General features: G+C 47.5%; 1 protein-coding gene across 1 annotated transcript in view; it reads left to right on the plus strand.

Annotated features, from left to right (window-relative positions):
- SUPT6H (SPT6 homolog, histone chaperone and transcription elongation factor) overlaps window positions 1-27,358 on the plus strand; it is a 1,106,805-nt gene that overhangs the window by 892,209 nt on the left and 187,238 nt on the right. Inside the window, exons 29-31 of the mRNA XM_085649126.1 lie at window positions 9,307-9,502; window positions 9,582-9,820; window positions 19,373-19,486. Of these exons, the coding sequence (XP_085505252.1) occupies window positions 9,307-9,502; window positions 9,582-9,820; window positions 19,373-19,486 (549 nt within the window). The remainder of the gene's footprint in view (window positions 1-9,306; window positions 9,503-9,581; window positions 9,821-19,372; window positions 19,487-27,358) is intronic.

Here is a 27,358-nt window from a genome sequence, read left to right on the forward strand (position 1 = left end):
GCCGGGAGGCTGTGTGCTCTGCTGTTGCTGTATTGTGTTTTGCTGCTATAGCGATTATTTGCACATTTAGCCGACTTGGCTTTTTAACTTTTTAAGTTTTAACTTTTGCTAGCATCTCTGCACCAGGCAGATCTCCTTACCTTGGTGTATTCCCGTGTCCCGCTGCCCGGCGCCCACTCACTTGCAGCTGACTAGTGACGCTGTGGAGTTGGTCCCGGGGCTCAGAAGCGTGGCGGCCATCTTGGGGGTGGATCGGACCCGGAGCGCTCTAGTCGCGCATAAAAGGGGAAGGGCATGACTTCGCGCAGCGAACGCACTCAGCGGGCGCGCCTGACTCGCGCCGGAGTCGTGCCAGAGTCCTGCCCGTCTGCGCCCGTCCGCGTCTCGGACGCGGCCACGCCACGTTCTATCCCCTTGCCGCCGGAGTTCCTCAATCCCATCACCTACAACAAGGAAACCCTTTTAGGCCTTAACTCAAAGGCGTGCTCTTGGTCACAGGCACTCCAAGCACTGTCGGATGATTCGCCACCCCTTGTTTTCAAACCCTGCTGTGTACGGCATACTGATGATACTTCTCACCCCGCTTGCCATTTTCGTCAGCCCGTACACCGTCAACCTGTGTCCGGCAGGAATACTTCTATCAAAGCAGGACTTATTAACTGTCGCTCGCTAGCAAAACATTCGTTAGACATAGCCCAATCACTCGAGGATAATAGGTGGGACATCCTTTTCCTTACGGAAACTTGGTTGGGAGATGACACCAATCCCGCTCTCTGTCTTGCTATACCTCCCGACTACAAAATTCTGTGTGCTAACAGGCAGAATTCCCACCCTGGTGGAGGAGTGGCCATTATATACAGATCTATTTGGTCGATCTCCTCCTTCCCATACACTCAAATAGAGTGCATTGAGGCCTTACCTTTCTGCATTAAATTGGCCGCTAACTTTACCTACTCAGGCTTATTGGTTTACCGTCCCCCTAAATCTAAAATCTCCTATCTTCCGGCACTCTTAGATTTCGCTTTACAGGCATCTTTCCGCTATGCCAATTTCACCCTTTTGGGTGATTTTAATCTGCACGCTGACAACATCAATGAACCCAATGCCTCCAACTTTTTGTCAACCTTATCTGATGGTGGCCTAAAGCAAATTGTCTTCGGCCCCACACATAAGGGCGGACACACTCTGGACTTGATCTGTACCAATCTTACTGACACTACTTTAGGTAAGCCCACCCCTGTCGTCTGGTCGGACCATTTTTTAATCCCTTTCTCCATTTCCTCCCGCATGGTGGATCGCTCCAGACCTCAGCCCAACACCAAGGGGCGGAATTGGAGGAGAATCTCTCTTGAGAGTCTAGGCCCTCATCTCTCCATGACCTCCCCAGGGGAGGCCTACGATCTGGACTCTCGCGTGGCCAGTTTCAATCATTGGGTCACTTCGGCTCTGGATCTTTTAGCACCTATGAGACCCATTAAATCCCTTCGTACCTCTCCCTCGGCACCCTGGTATTCTGAGGAATTGCGGTTACACAAATCAATCTGCAAGAGGCTGGAGAGAAATTGGAGGCAATCTTATTCACCTGATAGTAGATCCAAATACAAAACCTCCCTTAAGGAGTACAGAAGGAAAATCATTGATCATAAAAGATCACACCTTGAGGAGAAAATCACCCGGGCTAAGGGTTCATCTAGAGTCATTTTTGACACGGTCAGAGCCTTTACCGACCCCATGGCCCTTAAGCGCCAACCACTGGTCTCCCAGGCCCTCTGCGACAATCTTTCGAGCTATTTTGAAGACAAGATCGCTCTCATTCAGAACTCCTTTCCCAGTAACATCACCCCTCCTCAACTGACAGCAGGTTTAACCAGCTCCAACCCGGATAAGGTTTTTTCCAAATTTGAGGCGATCTCTTTAGAGCAGTCTCTGGCAGAATTACTTAAGTGCAAATCTGGCTCCCCCCTCGACCCGTGGCCAGCAAAGCAGTATAAATCCCTTGCTCCTCTGCTCAATCCTTTACTGAACGAAATCTGGAATGATTCTCTAATGTCAGGTATCTTTCCAGACTCTTGGAAACATGCTAGACTGGTTCCAATCATCAAAAAGGCAACCGCAGACCCCTCTGAACCAGCGAATTATCGCCCCATCTCCTTGCTTCCTGCCCCGGCCAAAGTGTTGGAGAAACTTGTATATGGCCAATTGGCTGGTTTCTTTGAGAGGAGCGGCGCCTTCCACATCTCCCAGCATGGTTTCAGGTCGGGTCACAGCACCGAATCTGCCCTCCTGGAGATGGCGGACGCTATCAGGTGGAAAGTTGACGAGGGCTCTAGAGCGGTGTTGGTGCTGCTAGACTTGTCTGCAGCATTCGACACCGTCTCTCACCCTATCCTCCTCGACCGACTTCAGGCAAAAGGTGTGCAGGGCAAGGCCTTGGAATGGCTTGCCTCCTTTTTGTCTAATCGGACTCAGGCTGTATTCACTCCCCCCTTCACTTCATGCAGTCGTCCCCTTAAGTGGGGCGTCCCTCAGGGCTCTTCATTAAGCCCTCTTTTGTTTAACGTATATTTTTCCCCGCTGGCCGAGATCATCTCCCAATCTGGAATACAGGCCACATATTATGCGGATGATATACAGCTTCTTTTCCCGTATGATTCCCCGTCTGAGTCTACCTTTGACCCATTAAAAAATTGCCTTCGGAACATTGCCACCTGGATGGATAACAACTGCCTCCGGCTTAATGCTGGCAAAACCGAAGTAATATTTTTTCACCAGCCCTCTCCTCTGGATTCTACTCTGTGGTGGCCTCTAGACTTGAGTGCCCCTCCTTTGCCTAAGGACTCCGTCAAAAACTTAGGAGTCATTTGGGATAGTGATCTCTCTTTCAAGAAGCAGATTCAATCTGTTTCTGCGGCCTGCTTTTCTAAAATGAAGATGATGAAAAAATTCATCAACTTCATCCCTAACCAAACCAGAAAAACAATTGTGCAGGCGCTAATCACCTCCCATCTCGACTATGCCAATGGCCTCTATCTGGGACTATCCAAAGGTCTCCAGAGGCGATTGCAAACAGTTCAAAATGCCGCAGTCCGTCTGGTTTGTGGTCTCCCCCTTAGAGAACACATTACCCCCTACCGCCTCAGGCTGCATTGGCTCCCAGTACATAAAAGGTCGGAATTTAAGGCCCTCACCCTTGCCCACCGTGCTATCAACGGGAAGGGTTCTGCTCATCTGTCCTCATGTCTCCGCCCTTACAGTAACGCTCGCTCACTCCGATCGAGCTCTCAACATCTTCTTTTTACCCCGAGGGCTAAAAAGGCTCGATCTGGGGGGAAAACGTTCCAAGTTTGCACTCCCTCCCACTGGAACAACCTACCCTTGTACATTAGGAGCATTCGAGACGAACCTCCCTTTCGGAGAGCCCTGAAAACTTTTCTATTCTGCTAAATCTTCACTTCACAGCTAGCATTGTACATGTTCTCACACAAGCGCCGGGACACCCTGTTGGGGTATCTGTGCGCTATACAAGCTAAATAAATAAATAAATAAAATTCCAAAGGTGGACGGAACTTTATGACCAATACTAGACCTCAGGTTCCTAAACAAATTCATAAAGACTCAAAAATTCAAGATGACAACTTTGCAAGAGGTTATACCTCGGATTCAAACAGGAGACTACATGGCAACTAGAAGACACAAGGGTCTATTAAGATTTGTGATCAACAGAACACACTTCCAATTCAGGTTGCTAGCATTCGGACTGAAATCTGCACCAAGAGTCTTCACGAAATGCCTAGCTGCGGTAGTGGCCCACCTAATAAGGCAAGGAATTCATGTTTATCCGTACCTGAATGACTGGTTAGCTCCTTCAATCTCTGCAAACAACATATAGAGCAAGTTATGCATACACTGGTCCAACACGGTTTCTCAGTCGACTGGGACAAATCATAACCAGAGCAAGTAAAGGTGTTCTTAGGGGCAGAAATTATGACAATACTAGGGAAGGTATTCCCAAGCAGGAAAAGAACATTAGCAATACTGAAGGAGACACATCTATACCACAAGGGGCCAGCTCTGATAGTGAGGACAGTGGGGAAACTGCCAGGGATGATAGGTTCATGCATTCATCTAGTCCCAAACATTCGACTGCACACAAGACTGTTTCAGGAATGGCTTCAAGAACAATGGCCACAGGCAACGGGGAGTTGGGAGGATCTAGTTGTTGTCACACAGACAGTTCATCAAGAGATGGCATGGTGGAACAGAAAGAACACAGCACGGGGGAGACTTTTCACACAACCAACTCCAACAGTGATCATCACAACAGATGCTTCCCAGGTAGAATGGGGAGCACACATGAACAACCTGAAATTAAGGGGATTGTGGACAAAACAGGATGCGGTAAAACACATCAATTTCATGGAGTTAAAAACAGTGTTCCTAGCCTTAAAATCCTTTCAGGAAGAGCTCTTCAGGAAAAGGGTGTTAATACAAACGGACAATACAACCACCATGTTTTGCATAAACAAACAAGGAGGGACACAGTCTTTAGCACTCTCAACCCTAGCCCAACAACATTGGCGATGGGCGATCCCAAGGAGAATAGACATACTGGCAATACATCTGCTAGGAAAGGACAATGTAGAAGCAGACAGGCTGAGCAGACAAACGTCCGCATCCCACGAGCGGGAATTAAATCAATTGGAGATCCAAAAGATATTAAAAAAATGGGGAACCCGTCAAATCAACCTATTTGCAACTCCCCACAATGCAAAATGCCAACATTTCGCATCCAGGCAACCGTGCAAACAGTCCCTAGGGAATGCTCTGTGGATAGACCGGTCAGGGATAGTTGCTTACACTTCCCCCCCCAAATACCACTACTACACAGGGTGATCAACAAATGCAAGCTCAGCCACATGACATTAATACTCATAGCACCTCAGTGGGCCTGACAGACTTGGTTCTCACAGATAATAGAGATAACTCAAGGAACAATGCTCAAGTTCCCAAAGAGAAAGGACCTCTTAACAATGCAAAAGGGAAGGGCGCTACACCCAGAACCAGAGAGCCTAAGCCTGGCAGCAGGGCTCCTGAGGACTTGGAATTCGCTCACTTCAAACTTCCAGAGAGCACAATGGCAGTGCTCTGAGAGGCAAGGAAAATTGCAACAAGGAAGTGTTATACAGCCAAATGGAAAAGATTCTCTCAATGGTGCCTTAAGGAAAAACTTTCAAAGAAAATCACAAAGGAATCAACAGTGCTAAAATGCTTAACATATTTACTACAGAATAAAGTAAGCTACACATCTATAAAGGTACACTTAGCAGCAATTGTAGCGTACACAAGGGGCGAAACAGGGAAACGTTTTTTCACATCTCATGTGGTCAAAAGATTTCTAGAAGGAGCAAAGAGAATAGCACCTCCAAAGAGGATGCCACCACCTGCATGGAACCTCAATGTAGTGCTCCCTCAAAGATAAAAGCACCGTTCGAACCACTCCACAAAGCAATGCTACAAATGCTCACACAAAAGACTGCGTTTTTAGTTGCAATTACATCACTACGTAGTGTAAGTGAATTGCAAGCGCTAACACTACAAGAGCCCTACTTCCAAATACATAATGACAGAATCGTCATGAGAACAGATCCACACTTTATGCCAAAGGTGGTATCAAGGTTCCACATAAACCAAACAATACAAATACCAAGCTTCTTTCAAAAGCCAAAATCACAAGCAGAAAGGGCATCACACACTGTGGACGCCATAAGGGCAGTCATGTATTACATGGGACAAACCAAAGAATACAGAAAGAGAAACCAATTTTTTGTATCATTTGCCAAAAGTTTTCTCGGACGACCAGTGACCAAAATTACCATTGCAAGATGGATTGCACAAGCCATAGTTATGCCACAAGCAGGCAGGTCAAACATTGCAAGGAGCACCACGGGCTCACCCAACAAGGAAAAAAAAGTCGCTTTTCTAGCAAATACTCCTATTCAAGACATTTGCCAAGCAGCAACATGGTCTTCAGTGCACACGTTCACGAAGCATTACTGCATGGATATTCAAATGAATAAAGAAGCACAAGTAGGACAAAAGGTCTTACAACATATATTCACAAACCAGCGCTCATGTTCCACCCAACCACCACAGGACTAGCAAACCACTCCAAAGTCTATGCACAGCATGTGAATCCAGAAAAGATTCACGCTGCAAAACGTATTGTTTCTAACCTGTCGGTGTAGTCTTGCTGCTTGAAGAATTTTCTGGATTCACTAGCGAACCCACCCTCCTCCGCCAGAAAAATGAGACTGGAGGAAAAAATATAAGGAGAATAGGGGGAAAAAAAAAAAGAATCCGAAGATGGCGACCAAAGGTGGGAGCTTCCGGAGGAAGCACGTCGACGTCAGAGGTACACCAAATTGTAGTATATCGACGCCCACCAGCAACATAAAAAGAAGAAAAAAAAGAGAAGAAATACTACAATTCTAGACCCAACCACTAGATGGCGGTATAATGCACAGCATGTGAATCCAGAAAATTCTTCAAGCTACAAAACTACACTGACCGGTAAGAAACTATACGTTATTTGCAGTTTCTTGTATAGCTTGCATCTCTCTCACTCTCCATTTTTTCTAGTTTCTTACTTTCATTATTGATAGGTTTTTCTTTGTGTTAATTACTTTCCACAGATTATTTGTGCCCTGTTACCTCTCTGAATGCTTTCAGTGCTTCTATCACCTCTTCACAGGTTGTCTGATGTGTCAACAAGGCATTTTCCTCTAAATAATCTCTGCTTGCTTAACTAAATTGGTTCTCTCTCAGCTCCATTCTGGTTGACTAACTTGGTTGGTGTTTTATATAAGGAAATTCTACAACAGGCAGCTCATATATCTAGTCTAGAGGTTTCTAAAGCCCTGGAATCGATTACACCCAATAAGGCACCAGGGCTGTATAAAGTGGCTGATGACTTGTTTAAGTTGTATAATGATATATGGAGCCCCTACTTTATCCAGTTTTGTATGCTTTATTGGCTGGTGCACCCATGCCCCCAACTTGGGCTGGGGCAGAGATTATTCCTATCCTCATGAAGGGCTGCAGGTCCTCCCCTGCCAATTACAGGCCAATTAGTCTAATTGATAGTGCACAAAAAGTGTTTAGCTATTTAATTTGAAATAGACTGAGCAAGTGGATGACCGATGTTTTGACCCCCACTGCAAGCTGGTTTTAGAGATGGTATTGGAACAATTGACCAGTTATTTTGCCTGCAGTTGTATTGGAAGTATGCTTTCCTGAGGGTTGGCAGACTTTATGTAATTTTAGTGGATTATCGATCTGCTTTTGACCTCGTCCCTAGAGTCCATAAGGAGGGTGTTGCTGGAGATGGTGGTCCCTTCCTACCTCTTAAAATGTATAATTATATTACATACTAAGAATTATGCTTAGGTTAGATGTGGGCCCCAGAGTGAGGTAAATGACCAGATTCCTGCAAATCCGGGAGTGAGGCAAGGGTGTGTGTTAGCTTCAACCCTTTTTCTCCTTTACATCAATGATTTAGTATCCCAGTTAGAGAAATGTTAGGGCGATACTCCGTCTCTTGCCAGGGCCCTACTGTTAGCGGATGATACCCTTTTGCTGTCCAAGTCTCCTATGGGCCTTCAAAAGCTTTTGGATTGTTTTTGGGTCTTCTGCAGGCAGCGGGGCTGGATATTAATCTTGGCAAGACCAATTATACAGTTTTTTTATTTTTACGAAGTTTTATATAGCGTGAACTTGACATGAATCGGGTATCAGAGCGCTTTACTTCGCACCAATTGCAGTACATGAGGACACATTAATTTTTGTTAGGCACGGGGAGATTAAGTGATTTGCCCAGAATCGCAGGATGTTCAGCATCATTGCTGAGACTCGTACCCAGTTCCCCAGATTCGAGGTCGACCACCCTAGCCGTTAGGCCAACTCCTCTCCCCTGCTTAAGTTCTCGCCCTAATCCTCCCCTCAATAGCAAAACCTTAGAGAGTACATTCGGGTGTTTGATTACTTGGGGGTTACCCTCACAGAACACTTTGACTCCTCACCTCATGTCCAGAAGTGCAGGCTCAAACTTGAGCAATATTGTGGAGGTGTTTTGGGGGCCCAGCGTAGTTCTTCTGTTTGTCCGATCGCCCCAACCCTTGTGATTTATAATTGCCAGGCCCTGGGGGCCTCATTGTAGTGTGGAGCACTATGGGGTCATTTAGATACCAGGGCCCTAGAGCTAGTGGAAAATCGATTCATGAGGAGCCTAAGCAACCTTCCAGCTTGTATCCCACTCTGCCCTCTATTGTAAGATTATGGTCTAAGGTGTGTTAACGATGTAGTGGGTTTGAAACCACTTCTGTTGCGGAGGTTATGGAGAGCCCCTAAGATCACATCCGTCCATAGGGCTATCGAAGAGGTAATGGGACAGACTGGGGCTATAAAGATCCCTTGGCATAGGATGGTTAGGGATCGGTTGAGGCAGAGAATCTCTGGTGTTCACCAGTAGATGCAATATCAGTGCCGAAGCACAAATTAAAAGCTGCCTATTGTAATTATACTGACCATCTCATCTTAAGATCACCTGGGCTGGTTCCCTTGCTGCTTCATTCTTGGAGTTTGAAGATGAGTACAGCGTGGAACCATTTTTGGTTGAGGTTGAAACCCCCTTTTGCGATTTCATTATACATCAAATTTTGCATTTGAATTCTGCCATCTGCTCCTTTTCAGCTGCATGGAATCATGGGAACCATGAGCTCATGAGAACCTGCCCCTTCTGTCCCCGGGTGGTAGAAACAGCAGTGCATGTTGTACTCTTCTGCCTAATCTATCAGAGCTATAGGAAAAAGTAGATGTTACCAGTTTGTCGCAATCCTATACTTAGGAACTACAGGATAGCGTATAGAATCCTAAGAAGCAACACTAGACAAAATGCACTCTATTCTATCTCAAGGTTCCTAATGTCTATGTGAAGTCTCAGACAGAAGTTGTTCACTTGATGGATTGGGGTTTTCTTTCCTGCTGCTAGATTTTAACTTTTTATATTTGTATTTTAACTCCCTTTATTAGGCAAACATTTATTATTCAACTTCTTTTAATTGCATGCACTGGCTTGGATCTGCATGTGAATTTTCAATTATGATTGATGTTTTACTGCTGAAATGTTGTTATGTATTGTGTTCTTTTATGGCCGTTTGAGCCGAAATAAAGATCTAATTATGATATAGGGGAATTCCTTTCCCATAAGTGTTATTTTCCTATCTCTAAGTGCTGCCTATGCTTCTCTAGGTTGGCATGACTATCCACTGTCGGATTATGAAGATTGACATTGAGAAATTCAGTGTGGATATGACCTGCAGGACATCCGACTTGATGGATAAGAACAACGAGTGGAAGTTACCAAAGGACACCTACTACGACTTTGATTCTGAGTCATCTGATCAGAAAAAGGAGGAGGAGTTAAAGAAGAAGCAGTTGCGTACAAGTGAGTGCTATCCCCTTCCTGACATCTCCTTCTGCCATGCAGCACCAGCAGAACAATTAAATGTGTTTCTCTCCCACAGCTTACATCAAGAGGGTGATTGCGCATCCCTCTTTTCATAATATCAACTTTAAGCAGGCTGAGAAGATGATGGAGTCCATGGACCAAGGAGATGTCATCATCCGGCCCAGCAGCAAAGGGGAAAATCATCTGACTGTTACTTGGAAAATAAATGAGGGAATTTACCAACACGTCGACGTGCGTGAGGAGGGCAAGGAGAATGCCTTCAGCTTGGGCTCTACACTTTGGATCAATACTGAGGTACATATGGGTTTCCTAAGCGCAGTCTCTAAGTGTTTATCCAGTTTTAAGATTGCATTTTTTATCTAATAGTTTCTTAGTAATTCGACAAAAATGTTCTGCTGACTGCAACTTTAATTAACAATTTCACTGGAACCGTAAGGGCTAGGCACTTGGTTCAAACTGTTCTGTATTCAGGGTGACCTCTTCAGGCACTAAGACAAATTATATCTTGGTCCCACTGGAACAGCATGGCACACTATATGGACACAGATGGTCGGGTTGGTGCTACCTCACCCATCTTAATTCCTGAAAGCACTGGAGCAGCTTCTTGACCTGCTTGGAGATCTTGCTTTACCTGAGCTCCTTTGTGGGGGTTAGAGTGCAGTTCTTTGGCAGTCTTGATTCCTTGTGATGTACTGACAACAGTCCTCCTCTCAGCTCGGCCTTGTCCTGTCTTCCTGTGGATCAGATCACTCCTCCTGCGATGCAGTCCAGCTTCTCAGGCAGGCACAATAGTCTTCCTTTCGTATCATCAGGTCAATGAGCAAGGTGATATTTAGACTTCCAAGGGCTAAGCCAATTCTGGAGACCGCGTACCACACAGGTGTTTTGTTTCAGCAGTTTCATCTTGTATGGATGAACATTATTCATTAGATGTCCATGTGACAAAAAGAAACCAAGCACTGACTAAAGAGCCAGTACTTATCTACTTGTAATAGTCAAACCAGTCAGAAAGGATCTATTTTTTTTTAATTCCCCAGGCGCCTCAATCCTGGAAAGCCTTCCAAATCTTTCTACCAGCCCCTGCTATTACAGACACAATTTATAGTCTTCATGGCCTGGTGTCCATAATGTTATCCGTTTGGTCTGGCTGAGGTGTTTTAAGAATTGGTGTCCGTGTGGACCGCCATTGTCGGGAGGAGGTAGGGGGATACATGCAAGAAGACAAAAGTGCTTGGCTGGCTACTCAAATAGCTGTGCACACAAATGGGATTCAGGGAGGGGGGGCAAAGGAGTGCATGTGCACAGGCTGGGATGTCGCAGATGGATTTTACAAGCCCAGCACAAAGAGACTGCCTTGTGAAGCATGGCCAAATGGTATTATAGTAATCCATGGCATGTGGGTAGGAGTCATAGTGTTCTGAAAGGCAGTCTGCGTTTCCATGCATCATCCCTTGCTTGTGCGCCATAGTAAATTTCGATCCCTGAAGGACCATCAACGTTTTTAGGCATCAGCTAGTGGAGTGTGTGTGTGTTCTTTCTGGACCACGAACATTGTCCCAAACAAGTAAGGCCTAAGGTGCCTTAAATGTCATACAATGGCAAAGCATTCTTAATAGAGGCCCACCCTGTTCTGTCCCTGGAGAGTTGACACTGGCTTATGAAGGCTACCCGTTGACCTGAACGAAACTGCACTAACTGCCTTGTCAGAAGCAGCCATGTGGAAGATGAAAAGCTGATGATAGTCGAAAGGCTTAGCAGGTTTCTGAGAAAATGCCAAAAGACATTCTGATGCATTTTAGTCCAGATTACCTTTTTCATCTATTTCGTGAGGTTCAGGGCTGTTGATTGACAACTATAGTTAGCCACAAATATTTAGTTTGCTAGTTTGCAGTGAGGCACAAAAAGGCTCTTGCTTGCTTAGTCTTGAGAATCTCACAGACCCATTCACGCAGAACCTGGGCCTTCGCTTCCAGCAGTCAAATCTTCATACAACCTACTTAGTGCCCTAAGTAGGCCATAGAGAACTTTCCAGTCTGCTAATTAGTTATCCTGATGGTCATTTCGCCATCTGTATCACAGCTGGCACTCCTTGAACACCTACCAAGTGTTCTTCTAAGATATTGGGGAACACAGAAGTGTTATCCATGTACACAAAATGACTTAAATCCGTTCAGCACAGGACTCATCAGTATCTGCAATGTAGCTGTGGCATTCTTTAGAGAGTTTTTCATGCACCAACAGATTGGTAGATGTCCTGTGGCACATAACTTGCATGTGTCTATGCAAAGCCTTGCTCCAGTAAATCTAGATGCAAACATAAAAAGCATAAATGTATTCAATATGAAAAGTCCTACTGTTGATGCATGAGCAAGTATGTGAAACAATCATAGTTTTTAAATTCTTAAGTTTAAAATCTCATTCTGTTACGTTCTGAGACCTGTGCTTTGTGTCTGGCAGACATGAAAGATTAAATTGTTTCCACGGCAACGTTGAAAAAGTTTGAAATAGAAATTAATTAGCAAGCTAAAAGTCATAATGAAGGTAGCGACATTGAAGGTATTCATTACTGGTATGCTTTACCTCAGGATAGTGTGTGCCATGTTATAACAGAGAAGTATTGAAATGGGTAAAAGTAAACTGCATTTGAGAAATGCATATTAGAGCTGCAGTTACAACCTCATCTTTCTGTATTGTCTGCCTACCTCCTCCTCAACCAGACTCTTGTGCTTTCTGAAAGATGTCAAGAAGTTCTTGTAAAGGATGAGAGAATGTAAGTTTGCTTGATCTTCACCAAGCGATGTGGAGAGGAAACTCCCTCTACCTTCGCTCTTTCCTCAATCTCTAAGGACCCCCTGTTGCAGAGATTCTGGGAGAGGTGTCCCAAGAAGAAATTAAATCGGACCTGGTGGACGTTGAGGCTCATGACAACGAAGGAACTAGTCAGTCTCAACTTACTAGCCGTCAAGGACAAGGCTGTCAATGTGAAATATTGTATAGGCCAGAAAGAGTCTTCCTTTTTCCTGAATGGGACTGTAAGTTGAAAAAGAAAACGGTTACTTTAAAAAAATAAAAAATAGTTTTATATAGCGCAAACTAGACCCGAGGTATCAGAGCGCTTTACATGAGCACCAGTTTCGTAACAGATGGCCACATTCATTTTTTTTTTTCTTTTGTGTGAGGCACGGGGAGATTAAGTAATTTGCCCTGAATCACAGGATGTTTAGTGTCGTTGCCGAGACTCGAACCTGGTTCCCCAGCTTCGAGGTTGATCGCTCTAGCCGTAAAGCTACATCCTCTCCCACTTACCTGCTGTAATAATCTTTCTGGTGGATACTCTGTCTACCTGCAGATTCCTCACCTGCAAGGGTGGGGGGGGGGGGGGGGGGTGCACATCTGAATCCAGGTAATAGTGTTTGATAAAGGAGTGCAGGGACACCCACGTTGGCGTCTTGTGGATCTCTGTGATATGAACACCTTTGGAGAGGGATGATATGGGTGGGGGCGGGGAGAGAGTGTGCAGATGTGGTATATTTAGTTCTGGTGGAATAGGCTCTGGTTTTTTCTGGGAAGTCCTTCTTGGCCAACGCGTGGTGGATGTTAATTAAGGCTCACTGTTTTCTGTTTTTACAGATTTTTACAGATAAATACTGACCAAAAACCATTTATTTTCCTGTCTGTATTTATTTTTAAATGAGGATAAAAAAACGGAAATTGGGTTGCTTAACGATTCTGACTGCTGTCGATCATGACTGCCAGGTCAAAAGCTTTGCGGATTGAAAGGCAAGGGATTAAACATATAAAGTAACAGCGGTAGATTTGCAAAACATTGATACTAAAATGTTTTCTTATAAGTGTGTAGTTTATCATCTGAGTGTGTAAATATCATTGAAACCGGTCAGGCATTCAGGCACAAGTGTACATTAACTGGTTGAATAAATGCATAAATATACACATTTCAGCTTCATTTTTTCACAAAACCTAAAATAAATATTGATAAATACAGGTAAAATCAGCAAAAAATAAATATGGATAAATGCAGAGGGAAATGAAAAAAATATAAATACCGTAAAACCAGGAGCCCTAGTATTAATGCAGGGAATTATCCATCTCAAAGAGTTCTTTTCTGCATTGCTTTACCTTTTTTAGCACCACAGTGTCCGACGAAGATGTGGTCATCCAGTTGAATGTCCTTGGTGTGGCCCAGATAGAAGTTGACCACCTGCCTAGGATCCAAATGATGCAACTTCTCCTTCTCCCTATTGGGATGGGGTAGAGGGTAAAAGGTCGTAAGGGTGATGAACTGACCCAGGTGGAAAGGGCGGGGGTCACCACTTTCGAAGGGAAAGCATCTTAGGTTTGCAGCTTGAATCTTTTCTAGATTTACTTGCTGTGCATTATACGGCCACCTCATGGTTAGTAGTAGTCCCTTTTCTATTTTTTGTTTGTTATTCGTCAACGGTTCCACCATTTGTTGTCTTATCTTGCCTCCTCTGCCGGCATACGCCCTGCACAGAAGCTCCCATTTGTGTTTGCCATCTTTAGAGTCTTTTTTCCCTGCCATTGAGTTTGAATGCTTTGGTGAGGGCTCTCCAAGTCGGGAGAAGGGTATAATTTAGACGAACTTCATCGAAGAAATTCTGAAGATCATCAAGGAAGTTTTTGCAAAGTCGTTTAGAGAATGCCCAGACAGGGTGCTCTTTGTTATGCATGACAGAGAAGACTTCAGTTCAATTCTGTTCAAAATGCCGTCATAAATGTTCGTAGAAAGACCAACATCAGGTGTGTAACCTCTGTCTTCCACTGACCATCGGAGCGACGACTGCACAGCTTGTGCGGGGTTCAAATCGAAGATTTTGAAAGCAATAGAGAAGCAGAGACAGGCGCACTACGACATGCAGCGACAGAGGCAAATCCCATCCTTAAGAGAACTGAGTCTGTCAAACGTAGCAGAAGGTGCAGCGGGAGAAGCTTCAGACACCACTCTGACAATAGAATAAGTCGGAGGAGAATCACTCAAGATAAAAGAAAAGAGAACGCGTAACACTTAAAAAGTAGTTGTCAGTCTCAAAAATCAGACTCAAAAGTACAAAAGGGAGTCTTAATGTTGGAAAAATCACCAAGCGAAGGCAGATCTAAAGACAAAGCCCCCCCGTCTGATCCCTCAACCGGCACACCGCAGGAGGTAAGTCTCTTGAAAAGACTATCTGATAGAGACACGTTAGTGATAGATTCCTTACCTTAGAATCAGCCCCAGGCGTCAGACTGGATCAGGAAAGTTTTGCTAGCAGTACCCCTGCACATCATTAGGTGGCGTCGTGCAGCTCCACGTCCGTCGCTGTCGTCGTAAGCGCCAAGATGACGTCACGGAGACTACTTAGGCACCACCCATGCGTGCTGACGTCAGGTCTTTCTTTTTCCGCGCCATCTAGCCCAGATCCGGATAGAGCACCTACCTTAGTCACTTTTTGACTACCCTTTTTTGAGACTTTTTGTCTCCTTTTTCTCCTTGGTGCACGTAGAGATGCCTGGATTTAAGTCTTGTGGGGACTGCCGTCGTAATATGTCGGTGGCGGACTCTCACGATGTTTGCCTCTACTGCCTGGAGACCGACCACGACTCCCAGTCCTGCCGGGATGGTCGGGCCATGGCCCCGAAGGCCTTGAGGGAGCGGCGCCGGAAGTTGCTGGAGGCCTGGCACTTGTCCCAGCGCCGTTCCAGGTCCCGGGACCGTTCCCGAGACCGCCTCCGGGGCCGCAGTCGTCGCTCCTCGGGTTCCAAGTCTTCGCCCTCGGATTGGGGTAAGCGATGACATAAAAAGAAGTCAAAGAAGCGAGTTCGCTCTCCGACGTCCCCCTGTCGGTCCAGCGCAAGCTGCGCCCTGTCCGGGCGCAGCTTGCGCTGCTCCGGGTTCTGTCATTCTCTGTGCACACTCCATCGCTTGGCAGTTTGGCATGCTGTCTGCGGTGTCGTGTTGTGGCGTTTCTGCCTTCCTGTCCGGCGTTTCAGCCTGGTCCTCTGGTGTTCCAGGGGGGCTGGGTTTCTCCTGGCTTTCCTGTGTTCTGGTTGACGGCTTGGTCCGTCCTCCATGTCTTCACCTTTTTCTCTTCTGGCTGGTCCCACTTCTCTTTGTGGGTCGGTGTGTGTCTATTGAACGATCCTCCTTTGGGGCTTGTTCTGAGTTTTCCTGGCCTCGGCCTGCGCCTGGCTTGTTCTGGGTGCACTGCTCCATAGTGCTGTCCGCTGACTGCTGTGGATGCCTGCTTGTTCTGGTCCACCGCCGTGGCCCTTGTTGTGCTACCTTGTGCCCCTGCCTCTTGTTCTGCTGCGGCTTTGCGCACCTGTGCCTTTCTTCTTAGGCCTGCATTCCTTGGCTGTGGAGCCGTTCCTGCCTTGCCTGCTTCCTTGCGGCTGATGCCTGTTCAGCTGTTCTCTGTCGCTGTGTGTTTTCCTACAGCAGGCTCTGCCTCCGGTTCTACCTCTTCTCCCTGGAGTTGGGGTCGTTCTTTCCTCCTGGGTGCTCCTCTGCGGATGTCTGTCCCTACGGGCGTTTGTGGCCGTTGTACCTTTAATGGGCTTGGGGTCTCCTGGTCTTCACTTCGCCTTGTTCTTGCTTCCTTCTGCTTGGTGGGGGCTGGGGCGCCCTTCTTGTCCCGGTGGCACGTCCCCTGCTGGGGCCCTGTGTTTCTTCCTACTGGGAAGGTTCATAGCAGGCCCTCCTCCCCTTTTTGGTATGGCTTGGGTATGTAGTCTACAGTAAGGAATCTGCGGCTAGTAGTCTCTATCAGATGTATAAGTTACTTACCTTCAGTAACGGTGTATCTGGTAGAGACGATTCTAGCTGGAGATTCCTTCATGGCCCGCCCTTCCTCCCCGTTCTGCGAGGACCTTCAGTTTGGTTTTCTGAACTCTCCTCCCTCCGAGTGGTTTGTCTTCTGTAGGTGTCTGCTTCGCTTCTGCCCGGACAGGATACTTTGTTCGGCTGGTTTGTTCCACCCCTTCCCTTATGATACATGGTCGGTTGGTTCATGTGTGCTTCTGCATCCCTCCACCCTGTTTATTTCTCTAGTGTAGGGGCCTCCTTTTCTCTTCTCGGTTGTTTACTTGCTTGGGGTTTCTGATTCCCTTGCAGTCCTCCAAGTTTTTTGGGGTTTTTTTTGCCTGTACCTCTGCCTTTTCGCTCCTTTCTGGGGATGCGGCCCTCCTTGATGGTGTCGTCTGGGGGTGAATTGCTGTACCTCTTTTGTTCCGGGCTTGTTGCCTTACGCTGTTGTGGGTTGTGCTTACAGACTCTCTCTCTCTGTATCTTCTGCTATGGTGTTTTCACATGCTTCTGCCTCCAGGGAGGATGTCGCCTTAGTTTGCAAAGGTGTTCCTCAGAGCGGTGATCTGCTCCTTCACTGCTATGGATTTCACTGCCACGGCTTTTTGTACCTTCGTGCTTGGCACTTTTCCAACTGGTGGTGTTCCTCACCTTTCGTTTCTCTCTTTTCTGTTTCACTGCTTTTTCGCACTCTGTTCCCACACTCCCCACAGTTTTGTGTGTGATGGCTTTGCATTGTGGCGCGGAAAAGTTCTCAGAAGAAAACTGATGTCAACGCGCCGGGGTGGGGCTTATGTATTCTCGCTGACGTCACGCCCGCAGACGACATCAGGGCGGAGTCACGTGGTACCGCCCCCGCGGCGCGCAGAGATGCTGGGGCAAAGAAAGATTTTCGGGTTCAGTCTCACGCCTGTGGATAATTCTACATTAAGGAATCTGCAGCTAGAATCGTCTCTACCAGATGCAGCGTTACTGAAGGTAAGTAACTTGTTCATTTGGTGTTGAATATTCAACCACATGTTGATGGAATATGGATGCTTCTCATGAATCCAGACCAGTCAATATAAATAAATATAAAAAAATCAGAACGCACAAAGAATTTTCTTTGCAGACTGTATCCTTGAGAATATTTAAATTAGTTTATCATTAATAAGCCTCTGAGGCTGGTCAAGAGGCTGTGCACCACGTGACTCTCCTCAAAGTAATGAGAAAAGCTACAAATATATGCCACGGAGTGCTATTCGAGGGCATGCGAGGTAGTACGCCCAACATTTGATCAATTGATACTTTATATTACTTTGGTCATGGGAGTGCAACAAAACCTTTTATTACTTTTATAACTTTTATGCAACAATGGGCCCACCATAGAGGCCTGAATCAGAGATATAGCAGGACGGCCATTAGCAGAGAGACGCATTAGAGAGATATGAAGTGATGAGAGGGATGATGACGGCCACATGGTATGGGCAGAGGTGCTCCCATGTCGGTAGTCTGCCACAGGAGGTTTGAATGTTGAACAGCCGGGCTCTTGAGGATGGAATATCTAAACACAGCAAGGATGGGCCTAGTAGAGAGAGGAGGCTCACCCGAGTTGCAATGGGAAAAGGATGTATGGTTTTGTGTTGTTAATGGATGTATAAAATGTAAACTTTTAACAACAAACTATCTGCTATTATGTGGGGATTCTGTTATATGTATGTAAGTCAGACACATACAATCGTTATGGTTATGAAATGTGCATCCAGCTACTAGCTTTCCGGGTATTTCAAGGCATATCGATATACGCAGTTGTATGCACATATTTTTATGAAAATAAAACTTAAAACAGACAGGAAAATAAACCAGATCAACTGGGGGGGAAAAGATGTTTTACGAAGAGAAATTTATAGATTCAATAAAAAGATCGTCTACTCTAGTTTCTTTTAGTTTCGCTAGGGAACAAAGCATGTTAACTGACTATAGAACGATACATCTTTGATAAATAAATATATTGTCTGTTGGTCACAACAGAGTTGACACGCACTTTGGAGCTGCTGGTGCAAAGTAAATGCGTTTCGTTTTTGTTATCTTTTTGTTTTTATTGTGCATATAGAAACCAAATCAACAAAACAAGATCAACATTTGCACCCCCGCCTCTCTCCCACTCTCAGGGGCCACGATGTATGTCAAAATACAAAAAGAGAATACCAAATAAGTCTTGGGCATGGGACAGCAGGCTGCTTAGTATCAGTTGGATCAGGTCACTCCCATCAGCAGGATCGGGCTCCCGCCCCCTCTGCTTCCAGTCTGTTCTGTTATCCCACAGTGTACAGTTCAGTGAATAAATGCTTTTGTATGACTAAAAACATCCCAACATATGTCCGCCCTATGGCCTTGCTTGTGTGAACATGGCTGTAAGGCTGAAATGTAGAAGGTGTGTTTTTCGCCAATAAAATTATTTATTTTGCACCAGTGCGTCTGACTGCATGTCATCTCTGAGACCGATGCACTTATGCTAATGTGATGGTTTTCCTCAAGTTCAGTCAAATGCACCAACATTGTTAGGGATATGCAAGTGGGTATTATGAGGATCGTTGCTTGAAAGATTATAGAAAAATAATTATTATTCTGGTGAGCACCAATAATTTCATTTCTTATTCCAACATTGGGTTATAAGTAAAAATGTAATGTTTTTGTTACCTTTCTATACAATGGTCAGAAAACAGATCACAAGAGTAGAGCTATAAGTTAACGGTGGGTCTAAACAGACTTTCGTTTTCCAAATACCTTAAAGCACAGGTGAGTGCTAGAACTACAATTCAAAGTAAGAGATTTGATATGGTTCCAGTTTTTTCATAGCAGATGTTGAAGGCAAAAGCATTTCAAAGAGGCCTGCATAAGGCTGATAACATTGACCAAGTGTGTTAAGGCAAGGTTTTTTTAATGTGCATATTCGATGTGCCCGATGACTTCAATCTACAGTTGGAATCTGGATTTCTGTTAACATTGGAGGACTCTTGCTGGTTGTTTTTCATTTTCTCTTGCAGGAATTTGAAGATCTGGATGAAATCATTGCCCGCTACATTCAGCCTATGGCATCTTTCGCCAGAGACCTGGTGACCCACAAATACTATCACGACTGCAATGGCGGTGACCGGAAGGTGAGCCTGTGCTGCATAGTCCTGATCTTTAAGAAATAATGCGTTTGCTGCCAGGGTGTGGCTCCTCCACATTGGCGGAGGAGTGTCGTCCCACTTGCTCCGAGCCAGCAGGTGAAAAGTAAAACGACTACCTAAATTGTTTAATTTCTAAGGCAGGCCTTTCAATCCTGAAGGCAGGGTGCTAGGTTGTAAGTGTGAGGGTGCCCTTGCATGAGCAGGACACCCCCTACAAAACCCAGAGTAATATCTCCAGGCTTTGCAAGTGTGGTCAGCCATTTTGATACATATAGTGGCCATGCGTCATTTGCGATGGCTAACTATATAGTGGCTGGGCTGAACCTGAGCATATTTGCGATCAAACCTGTTGGAATCATACTTCAACACTGCTACCTATGTTGGAGGTATGATTCCATGCACCGAGGGGCTCCTCCGAGAAGCCCCGAGTATTCCCGGTAGCAGTCTTCCAGGGTCTGCCAGCAAGCTAGTGCTGCTGCCGACCCCAGACACGATTCTGCCCTCCTGCTGCTGACCTCGAGCAGCGGAAGGTAGAACAATAGGGTTCCTGTCACAGGGAGATGTGATCACCTCTCAGACAGGACTAAGTGTATTGGGCTGGGGTTTGGGCGCTTGTCAGCACCACCCGACTTCTTTGAAGGGCACATTTAGTGCCCTCCCTGCATACTCCACTTCAAACCAGTTCTGGGAGCCCTTGGCTCCTGCTCTGGCGCACAACTGGACATAGGACACTGGAGTATCCTCCCCTCTGTCCAGCCCCTCCTCTGGGAGGGACCCCTTAGTCGTCCTAACCCCTTTCTTTTGGTATAAAAGGGCTTTCCTGTGGGTGGGTCCTCAGATTTGTGGTGGTACAAGACTCAAGCCTGAAACCACGTCACTCTTCGACGGCCTGGACACTTGGACTTCACTGAACTTAGCCTGGAACCGTCGTCTGTGTCTGTGCTTCTACCATGATCTTCAACAGACCTCTGGGCATCAAGGACACCCGAGGTTATCTCCCTTGGAGTGAAGGAGTCACTTCCCTGCATCTGCAGGCACCCTAACGAAGCAGACCGGTCTGCTGCTCCCGACAGCTCGTAGACTTTCAAAGACTCAGAACCACAGGTGGTGGTTCTGCAACTCCCTCGAGGCCTGACTTTCCCTCTCTTTCCTTTTTTATGGCCAGTATCCCTTGTCGGAACCACTGGGACTGTTCCCCTGTGCGCATCGTTGACTTGCCGTTGCCAATGCTTCTTAGCTCTGCATTCCAGAGATCTTCAGGCTACTAGAAGTTCCAGCCTCCAGCATCTGTTCCTGCTAAGATTAACGTCCTCACCGGATCCTCTGCACCATGGCCCGCCTTCTTTGGTGAGCTGGTCGAGGTCTGTAAGAAACTGGCTCTATATAGACTTGTGAGAAAGTACCATCTTTCTTGCATGGTATGCCCCCACTTTTTGCTGAATTGCTGAATGTACCTTGAGTGTGCCTGGACTCCTGCCAATCAGGTGCCCAGGGCCTATGTTCCTTCCCTAAAGCCCAAATTGGCAAGCCCATGCCACATGTCAGCCCCTGGGAAATGGTACCCTAGGTACCCAGGGCCTTGTGACCAGGGAAGGTCTCTAAGGGCTGCAGCACTTATTGTGCCACCCTTAGAAGCCCTGTACCCTAACACAAACACACTGCCCTTGCAGGCTGAGTGTCTGGGTACAAGACAAAACAAAGTCGACATGGCACACATCCCTGTGTGCCATGCCCACAGCCACAACTGCCCTGGCATACATCAGCCACCCCTCTTGCTGGGTGCCCTATGCCAGTGGTGTGGGCACAGGAGCAATGAGCCCTGTGCCCCTACAGGACACAGGTCCATTCCTGGGCACTGTAAGTGCAGTGCTGCCATTTAAGAGTATATGGTGCTGGGAGCTCGTCAAACACAAACTCCACAGCACCATGATGGCAACACTGAACACTGAGAAGTTTGGTATCAAACTTCTCAGCACATTAAACCCGCACTGATGCCAGTGTGGGATTTAATGTACAATGAACTACAGAGGGCATCTTAGAGATGCCCCCTGAAACCTAACCTACAATCCACGTCTGGTCTGAGAGGCTGCCTAGGCTGCCACACAGCAGACATGTTGCTGGACCCCTGGGTCGAGAGCCCCCGCTCTCCTGGGCCTGCAACAATGCATGTCCTGGGCGAGGTGCTAGGTCTCCTTCCCCAAGATGGGCAGGGGGAAGCTTCAAAGGCATGCCGCCTTTGTGAGCTTCTCCAGGCCACTTGCTGTACTCAGCAGCTGGCCCCCACCGGTTCTGACCACCACTCTGGCGGGAAGACTGGCCGGAAACTCCAAGTAAGGACAGGGGATGTGCCAGCCCTGCCAACCCCACACCTCAGGTGGGGGAGGTGAAGCACATCTCTGGGCCCTCGCCATCTTGAAGATGGGGAGCCCTACCCAATCAGGTCTAGGCCACTGCCCCCCTCCCACAAGAGAGTGGCAGGATAGGGGGTGTACCCACCCCAGGACAGGGTCCCAGTGGTCTCTGCCCTTTACCTACCTGTAACGCCCCCTAAATTTAGTATTTAGGGGCAACCTGTTCCTTCATTCCTTAGATTCCAGATTCTGAAAGAGCAAAGAAGATCAAGAAGAGTAAGACACCAACTACTTTGGCCCCAGCCCTACCGGCCTGTCGACCCTCAAACCTGCTCCTGCTAAATCCCGTCACCACCTGTGGCCAGCAACCTCACAAACCCCGGAGGACCTGGCTACCTTGGGACTCTGAGCATCTGGGACTCCCACGAGCAGTGGCTCTACTCAAAGCAAGTACCTAACCCCTGGCATCCGCCAGGAACCACGAACCCTGCACACTCTGCACCCGCCAAGCCTGGCCTGTGCTGGAGTGGACAAAGACCCCGAGGACGTCACCCCGGCGACTGTGACCCTGAATCCGGCACCCAAGGACCCACCTCGACGCACCTGACGACGCCTGCAGCCTCAGAACCAGGGACCCCCCAATCGCGATCAACAGAGGGTAAGATTTCCTGACACCAAAAGGCACCCCTGCACCCGGTGCCCTGCGGCCCCCTGTTCCCGACTCCTGGGTACCTACCTATCCTCCAACTTACCTCTCGAAGTGGTGGGCACACCTGAAGAATCTTCGTCCCCGAGCTTGCAGCCTTTGTTCGTCCTTGAGCTTTCCCATTGCAATCCATTGAGTGCCCGATGGCTCAAAAGCACCCTGCACCCAGCCGCCCGAGTGGCCCTGGCAGTGCAACTTCTACTCCTATATACTTCCCCATTTGCCCTGAGCAAGTGACCAGGAGCCCAGCTCCCACAGCCGCGTGGCATGCTAGTCAGCAGCCACCAACCAAGGCCCCCCTGCCTCCCATAGGATACCATTGGGCCTAACTCACTCTGTACCCGGCTGCCCCTCTGCCGCTGAGGGTGTAACAACTGTACTTACCTGACCCTGGGAGACCCCCGAGTCTGTGCCCAGAACCTTAACTCTGCTAGTCGAGTACTTACCCAAAAGCCGATAGCTCACTTTTATTCCATAGGGTAACATTGACTGGTTCCTCTTGAAATTTCTTCTAAGTGTGGTGTTTCTAAACTTTAAAATATTCACCTAAAATCTAACGAGTAACAAACGGAAATACTCACCTGCTATTAGGAGCGATCCCAGTGCTGGATCTTAGTGCCCAGCACTGACCCTGAAAAGTACTCCCTACCGTACTAACTCAATTTTCTCCCACAAGAAACCATTGACTGTTTTTCTGTGAAATTTCTTTTAAGTGTCAATTTTTGCAAACTACAAATATTTTTTACAATTCGTACCAACTGTGAAAACGTAATTACTTACCTGTTTTAGATAGATGTCCCAGTACTGAGCCTTGGAGCCCAGCACTGAATTACAAAAGTAACGAGAACATACTTTACCCTTAACTCGAATTTTCTTCCAAGTGTCGATTTTGCAAACTTATAAATATTCGTTAAAAATCGCCTGTATAACTTAAACACAGTTTCTCAACTGCTTACAGGTGGTACACTAGTGCTGGATCCAGGATCAGCACTGGCACATTTCCTGAAAACAGTTGAGGAAATGCATTTTGGTTATTATTTAGATTTTTAAGGAATATTTAGAGTTTTCAAAACTCCACACTGTGAGAAAGTGCCATCTTTCTTGCATGGTATGCCCCCACTTTTTGCTGAATTGCTGATGTACTTTGAGTGTGCCCTGGGCTCCTGCCAATCGGGTACCAAGGGCCTGTGTTCCTTCCCTAAAAACTGCATGTAGCCAAAACCCAATTGGCATCTCTGGCCACATGTCAGCCCCTGGTAAATGGTACCCTAGGTACCCAGGGCCTTGTGACCAGAGAATGCCCCAAAGGGCTGCAGCACCTATTGTGACACCCTTAGAGGCCCTGTACCCTGACACACACACACTGCCTTTAAAGGCTGAGTGTCTTGGTGCAGAACAAAACAGAGAGTCGACATGGCACACATCCCTGTGTGCCATGCCCACAACACACAGTGCTGTGGCATACCTCAGTCACCCCTCTAGCTGGGTGCCCCTATACTGTAAGTGTAGTGCTGCCATTAAGAGTATATGGTGCTGGGAGGTCATCACAAATTCCACAGCACCATGATGGCTGCACTGAAGACTGAGAAGTGTGTTATCAAACTTCTCAGCACATTAAACCCGCACTGATGCCAGTGTGGGATTTAATGTAAGATGCACGACAGAGGGCAACTTAGAGTTGCCCCCTGAATCAATCAATCAATCAATCATTGTATTTATAAAGCGCACTACTTACCCGTAAGGGTCTCCAGGTGCTGAGGGGAGGGGGTGCTGCTACTGCTCGATGAGCCAGATCTTGAGGAGTCTTCTGAAGGTGAGCAGGTCTTGGGTCTACCGTAGGTGGGTGAGGAGGGTGTTCCAGGTCTTGGCGGCGAGGAAGGAGAAGGATCTGCCGCCGGCGGTCGTTCGTTGGATGCGGGGGACAGCGGTTAGGGCGAGGCTGGCGGACCGGAGCTGGCGGGTGGGGGTGTAGAAGCTGAGTCGGCCGTTGAGGTAGGCTGGTCCGGTGTTGTGGAGGGCTTTGTGTGCGTGGGTGAGTAGCTTGAAGGTGATCCTCTGTTCGAGGAACCTAACCTACAATCCACGTCCTGTCTGAGAGGCTGCCTAGGCTGCCAAACAGCAGACCTCTTGCTGGACCCCTGGGTAGAGAGCCATCCGCTCTCCTGGGCCTGCAACAATGCACATCCTGGGCGATGTGCTAGGTTTCCTTCCCCAGGATGGGCAGGGGAAGCTTCAAAGGCATGCCGCCTTTGTGAGCTTCTCCAGGCCACTTGCTGTACCCGGCAACTTGCCCTTACCGTTTCTGACCCCCACTCTGGCGGGAAACCCCAAGGGAGGAAAGGGGGTGTGCCAGCCTCTGCCAACCCCACCCCTCAGGTGGTGGAGGTGAGGTGAAGCACATCTCCGGGATCTCGCCATCTTGAAGATGGGAAGCCCTGGCCAATCAGGACTAGGCTACTGCCACCCTCCCACAGGAGAGTGGCAGGATAGGGGGTGTACCCACCCCAGGGAAGGTACCCATTGGTTACCAACCTGTAACGCCCCTACATTTTGTATTTAGGGGCACCCTGAACCTTCCTTCCTCAGATCCCGATTCCGAAACAAGCAAGAAGAACAAGAAACAAGAAGACCTGCCGTGCAGCTGCTAACAAGAGGAAGACACCAACTGATTTGGCCCCAGCCCTACAGGCCTGTCGACCCTCGAACCTGCTCCTGCTAAAACCCCGCGTCTCCATTGGTCAGCAACCTCAAAAACCCTGGAGGACCTGCCTGCCTTGTGACTCTAAACGACTGGGACTCCCACGCGCAGTGGTTCTGCTCTAAGCAAGTAACAAACCCCTGGTACTAACCAGGAACCGTGACTCCTTCACACTCTGCACCCGCCAAGCCTGGTCTGTGCCGGAGTGGACAAAGACAACGAGTACGTTCCCCCGGTGACTGTGACCTAGAATCCAGCACTGAAGGACCCACCTTGACGCTCCTGACGACGCCTGCAGCTTCAGAACCAGGGACCCCTCCAACCGCGACCAGCTTGAGGTTAAGATTTCCCATTGCGAAAAGACACCCCTGCACCCGGTGCCCTGAGGCCCCCTGTGCCCAGCTCCTGGGTGCCTACCTAGCCTACAGCTTCCCAACTTACCTCTCGAAGTGGTGGTCGCACCTGAAGAATCTTCGTCCCCGAGCTTGCAGCCTTTGTTCGTCACTGAGCTTCTTTATTGAAATCCATTGAGCGCCCGACCTCTCAAAAGCACCCTGCACCCAGCCGTCCAAGTGCCCCTGGGAGTGCATCCTCTGTCCTATTTTTCTTCCCCATTTGCCCTGAGCAAGAGACTAGGAGCCCAGCTCCCACAGCCGCGTGGCCTGCCTGCTAGCAGCCACCAACCAAAGACCCCTGCCCGCCATTGGCTAACATTGGGCCTAACTCTCTCTGCACCCGGCTGCCCCTGTGCCGCTGAGGGTGTAACAACTGTACCTACCTGACCCTGGGAGACCCCTGAGTCTATGCCCAGAACCTTCACAATGCCAGTCGAGTACTTACCCAAAAGCCAATAACTCACTTTTCGTCCATAGGGTAACATTGACTGGTTTCACTTGGAAACTCTTCTAAGTGTGGAGTTTTGGCACTTTAAAACATTCATCTGAAATCAGCCGAACAATGAATTACGATTTACTCACCTGTTATCAGGAGAGACCTCAGTGCTGCATCTTGTAGCTCAGTACTGACCCTGAAAAGTAATTTTAACCGTACTTACCAGTAACTTGAATTTCCTCCATAGGATAACATTGCCTGGTTTTTACCAGAAATTCTTCTGTCGATTTCTGAAACTTACAAATATTCCTTAAAATCACCTGTATAACAAAAACAATTTATTTCAACTGTTTACAGGAGATGCACCAGTGCTGGATCCAAGATCCAACACTGAGTAAGAAAAAGTAACGATAACCCTACTTACCTGCTAAGTGAATTTCCTCCCATAGGATAACATTGGTGATTCTATGTGAAAATGTTTGTCAACTTTTGAAATACAATAATATTCCTTAAAAATCATACCTGTAACCAAAACGTATTTACTTACCTTTTTCCAGGAAATGTCCCAGGACTAAATCTAGGATCCAGTCCTGTGGTTAGAAAAGTAATCCAAAAAGTAATTAATTGCATGTTCGAGGCATATGACCTGCAGGTTACACAATGTGCATAGATCGCCACCTGGTGTTGGGGCCCGGATGTTTGCAGTTGTTTTTCTCTTGGAAAGTCTTTGGAAGTCACGAGGTATGTGACTCCTCCTTTGGATCATATTGCGCATGGGCTTCGGCTCCATCCTCAGATTGTTTTTTTCTGCCATCGGGCTCAGATGTTTTCTTCGCGCTCCAGTTCGGAACCGTTCCAGTTTTTCCTGTTCGGCGCGCAATCCTTCCCCTTTTCGACGGTATTGTCTCAATAGCGTTCTCCACACTCGACACGACTCGTTCGATTCCGGTCATCGACGAAGGCCTTCGGGCCTACCTGGGCCTCCTGTTCTGGCTCATGGAAAGGACGCTATTTAAAAAGTGTCCTCAATGTGGGTCGAAGTTTCCCCACACCGATCTACATGAGGTGTGCAACCTCTGCCTCTCTCCAGAACACGAGGCAAGGGACTGTCTAGCTTGCGCCTCCTTCAGATCGAAGAAGACGATTCCGGGCCGACGAGCAAGGAGAACTATGGCTCACTCGTCGACTTCGATCCCCGACGACATCTTCGAAGAAGGCGTCGATGTTCCGGAACAACAGCACACCGAAGAAGGCCAAGTCAGCGCTTCCGA

The sequence above is a fragment of the Triturus cristatus genome, chromosome 3_2 (assembly GCF_964204655.1).
Source record: "Triturus cristatus chromosome 3_2, aTriCri1.1, whole genome shotgun sequence".
NCBI classification, from domain to species: Eukaryota; Metazoa; Chordata; class Amphibia; order Caudata; family Salamandridae; genus Triturus; species Triturus cristatus.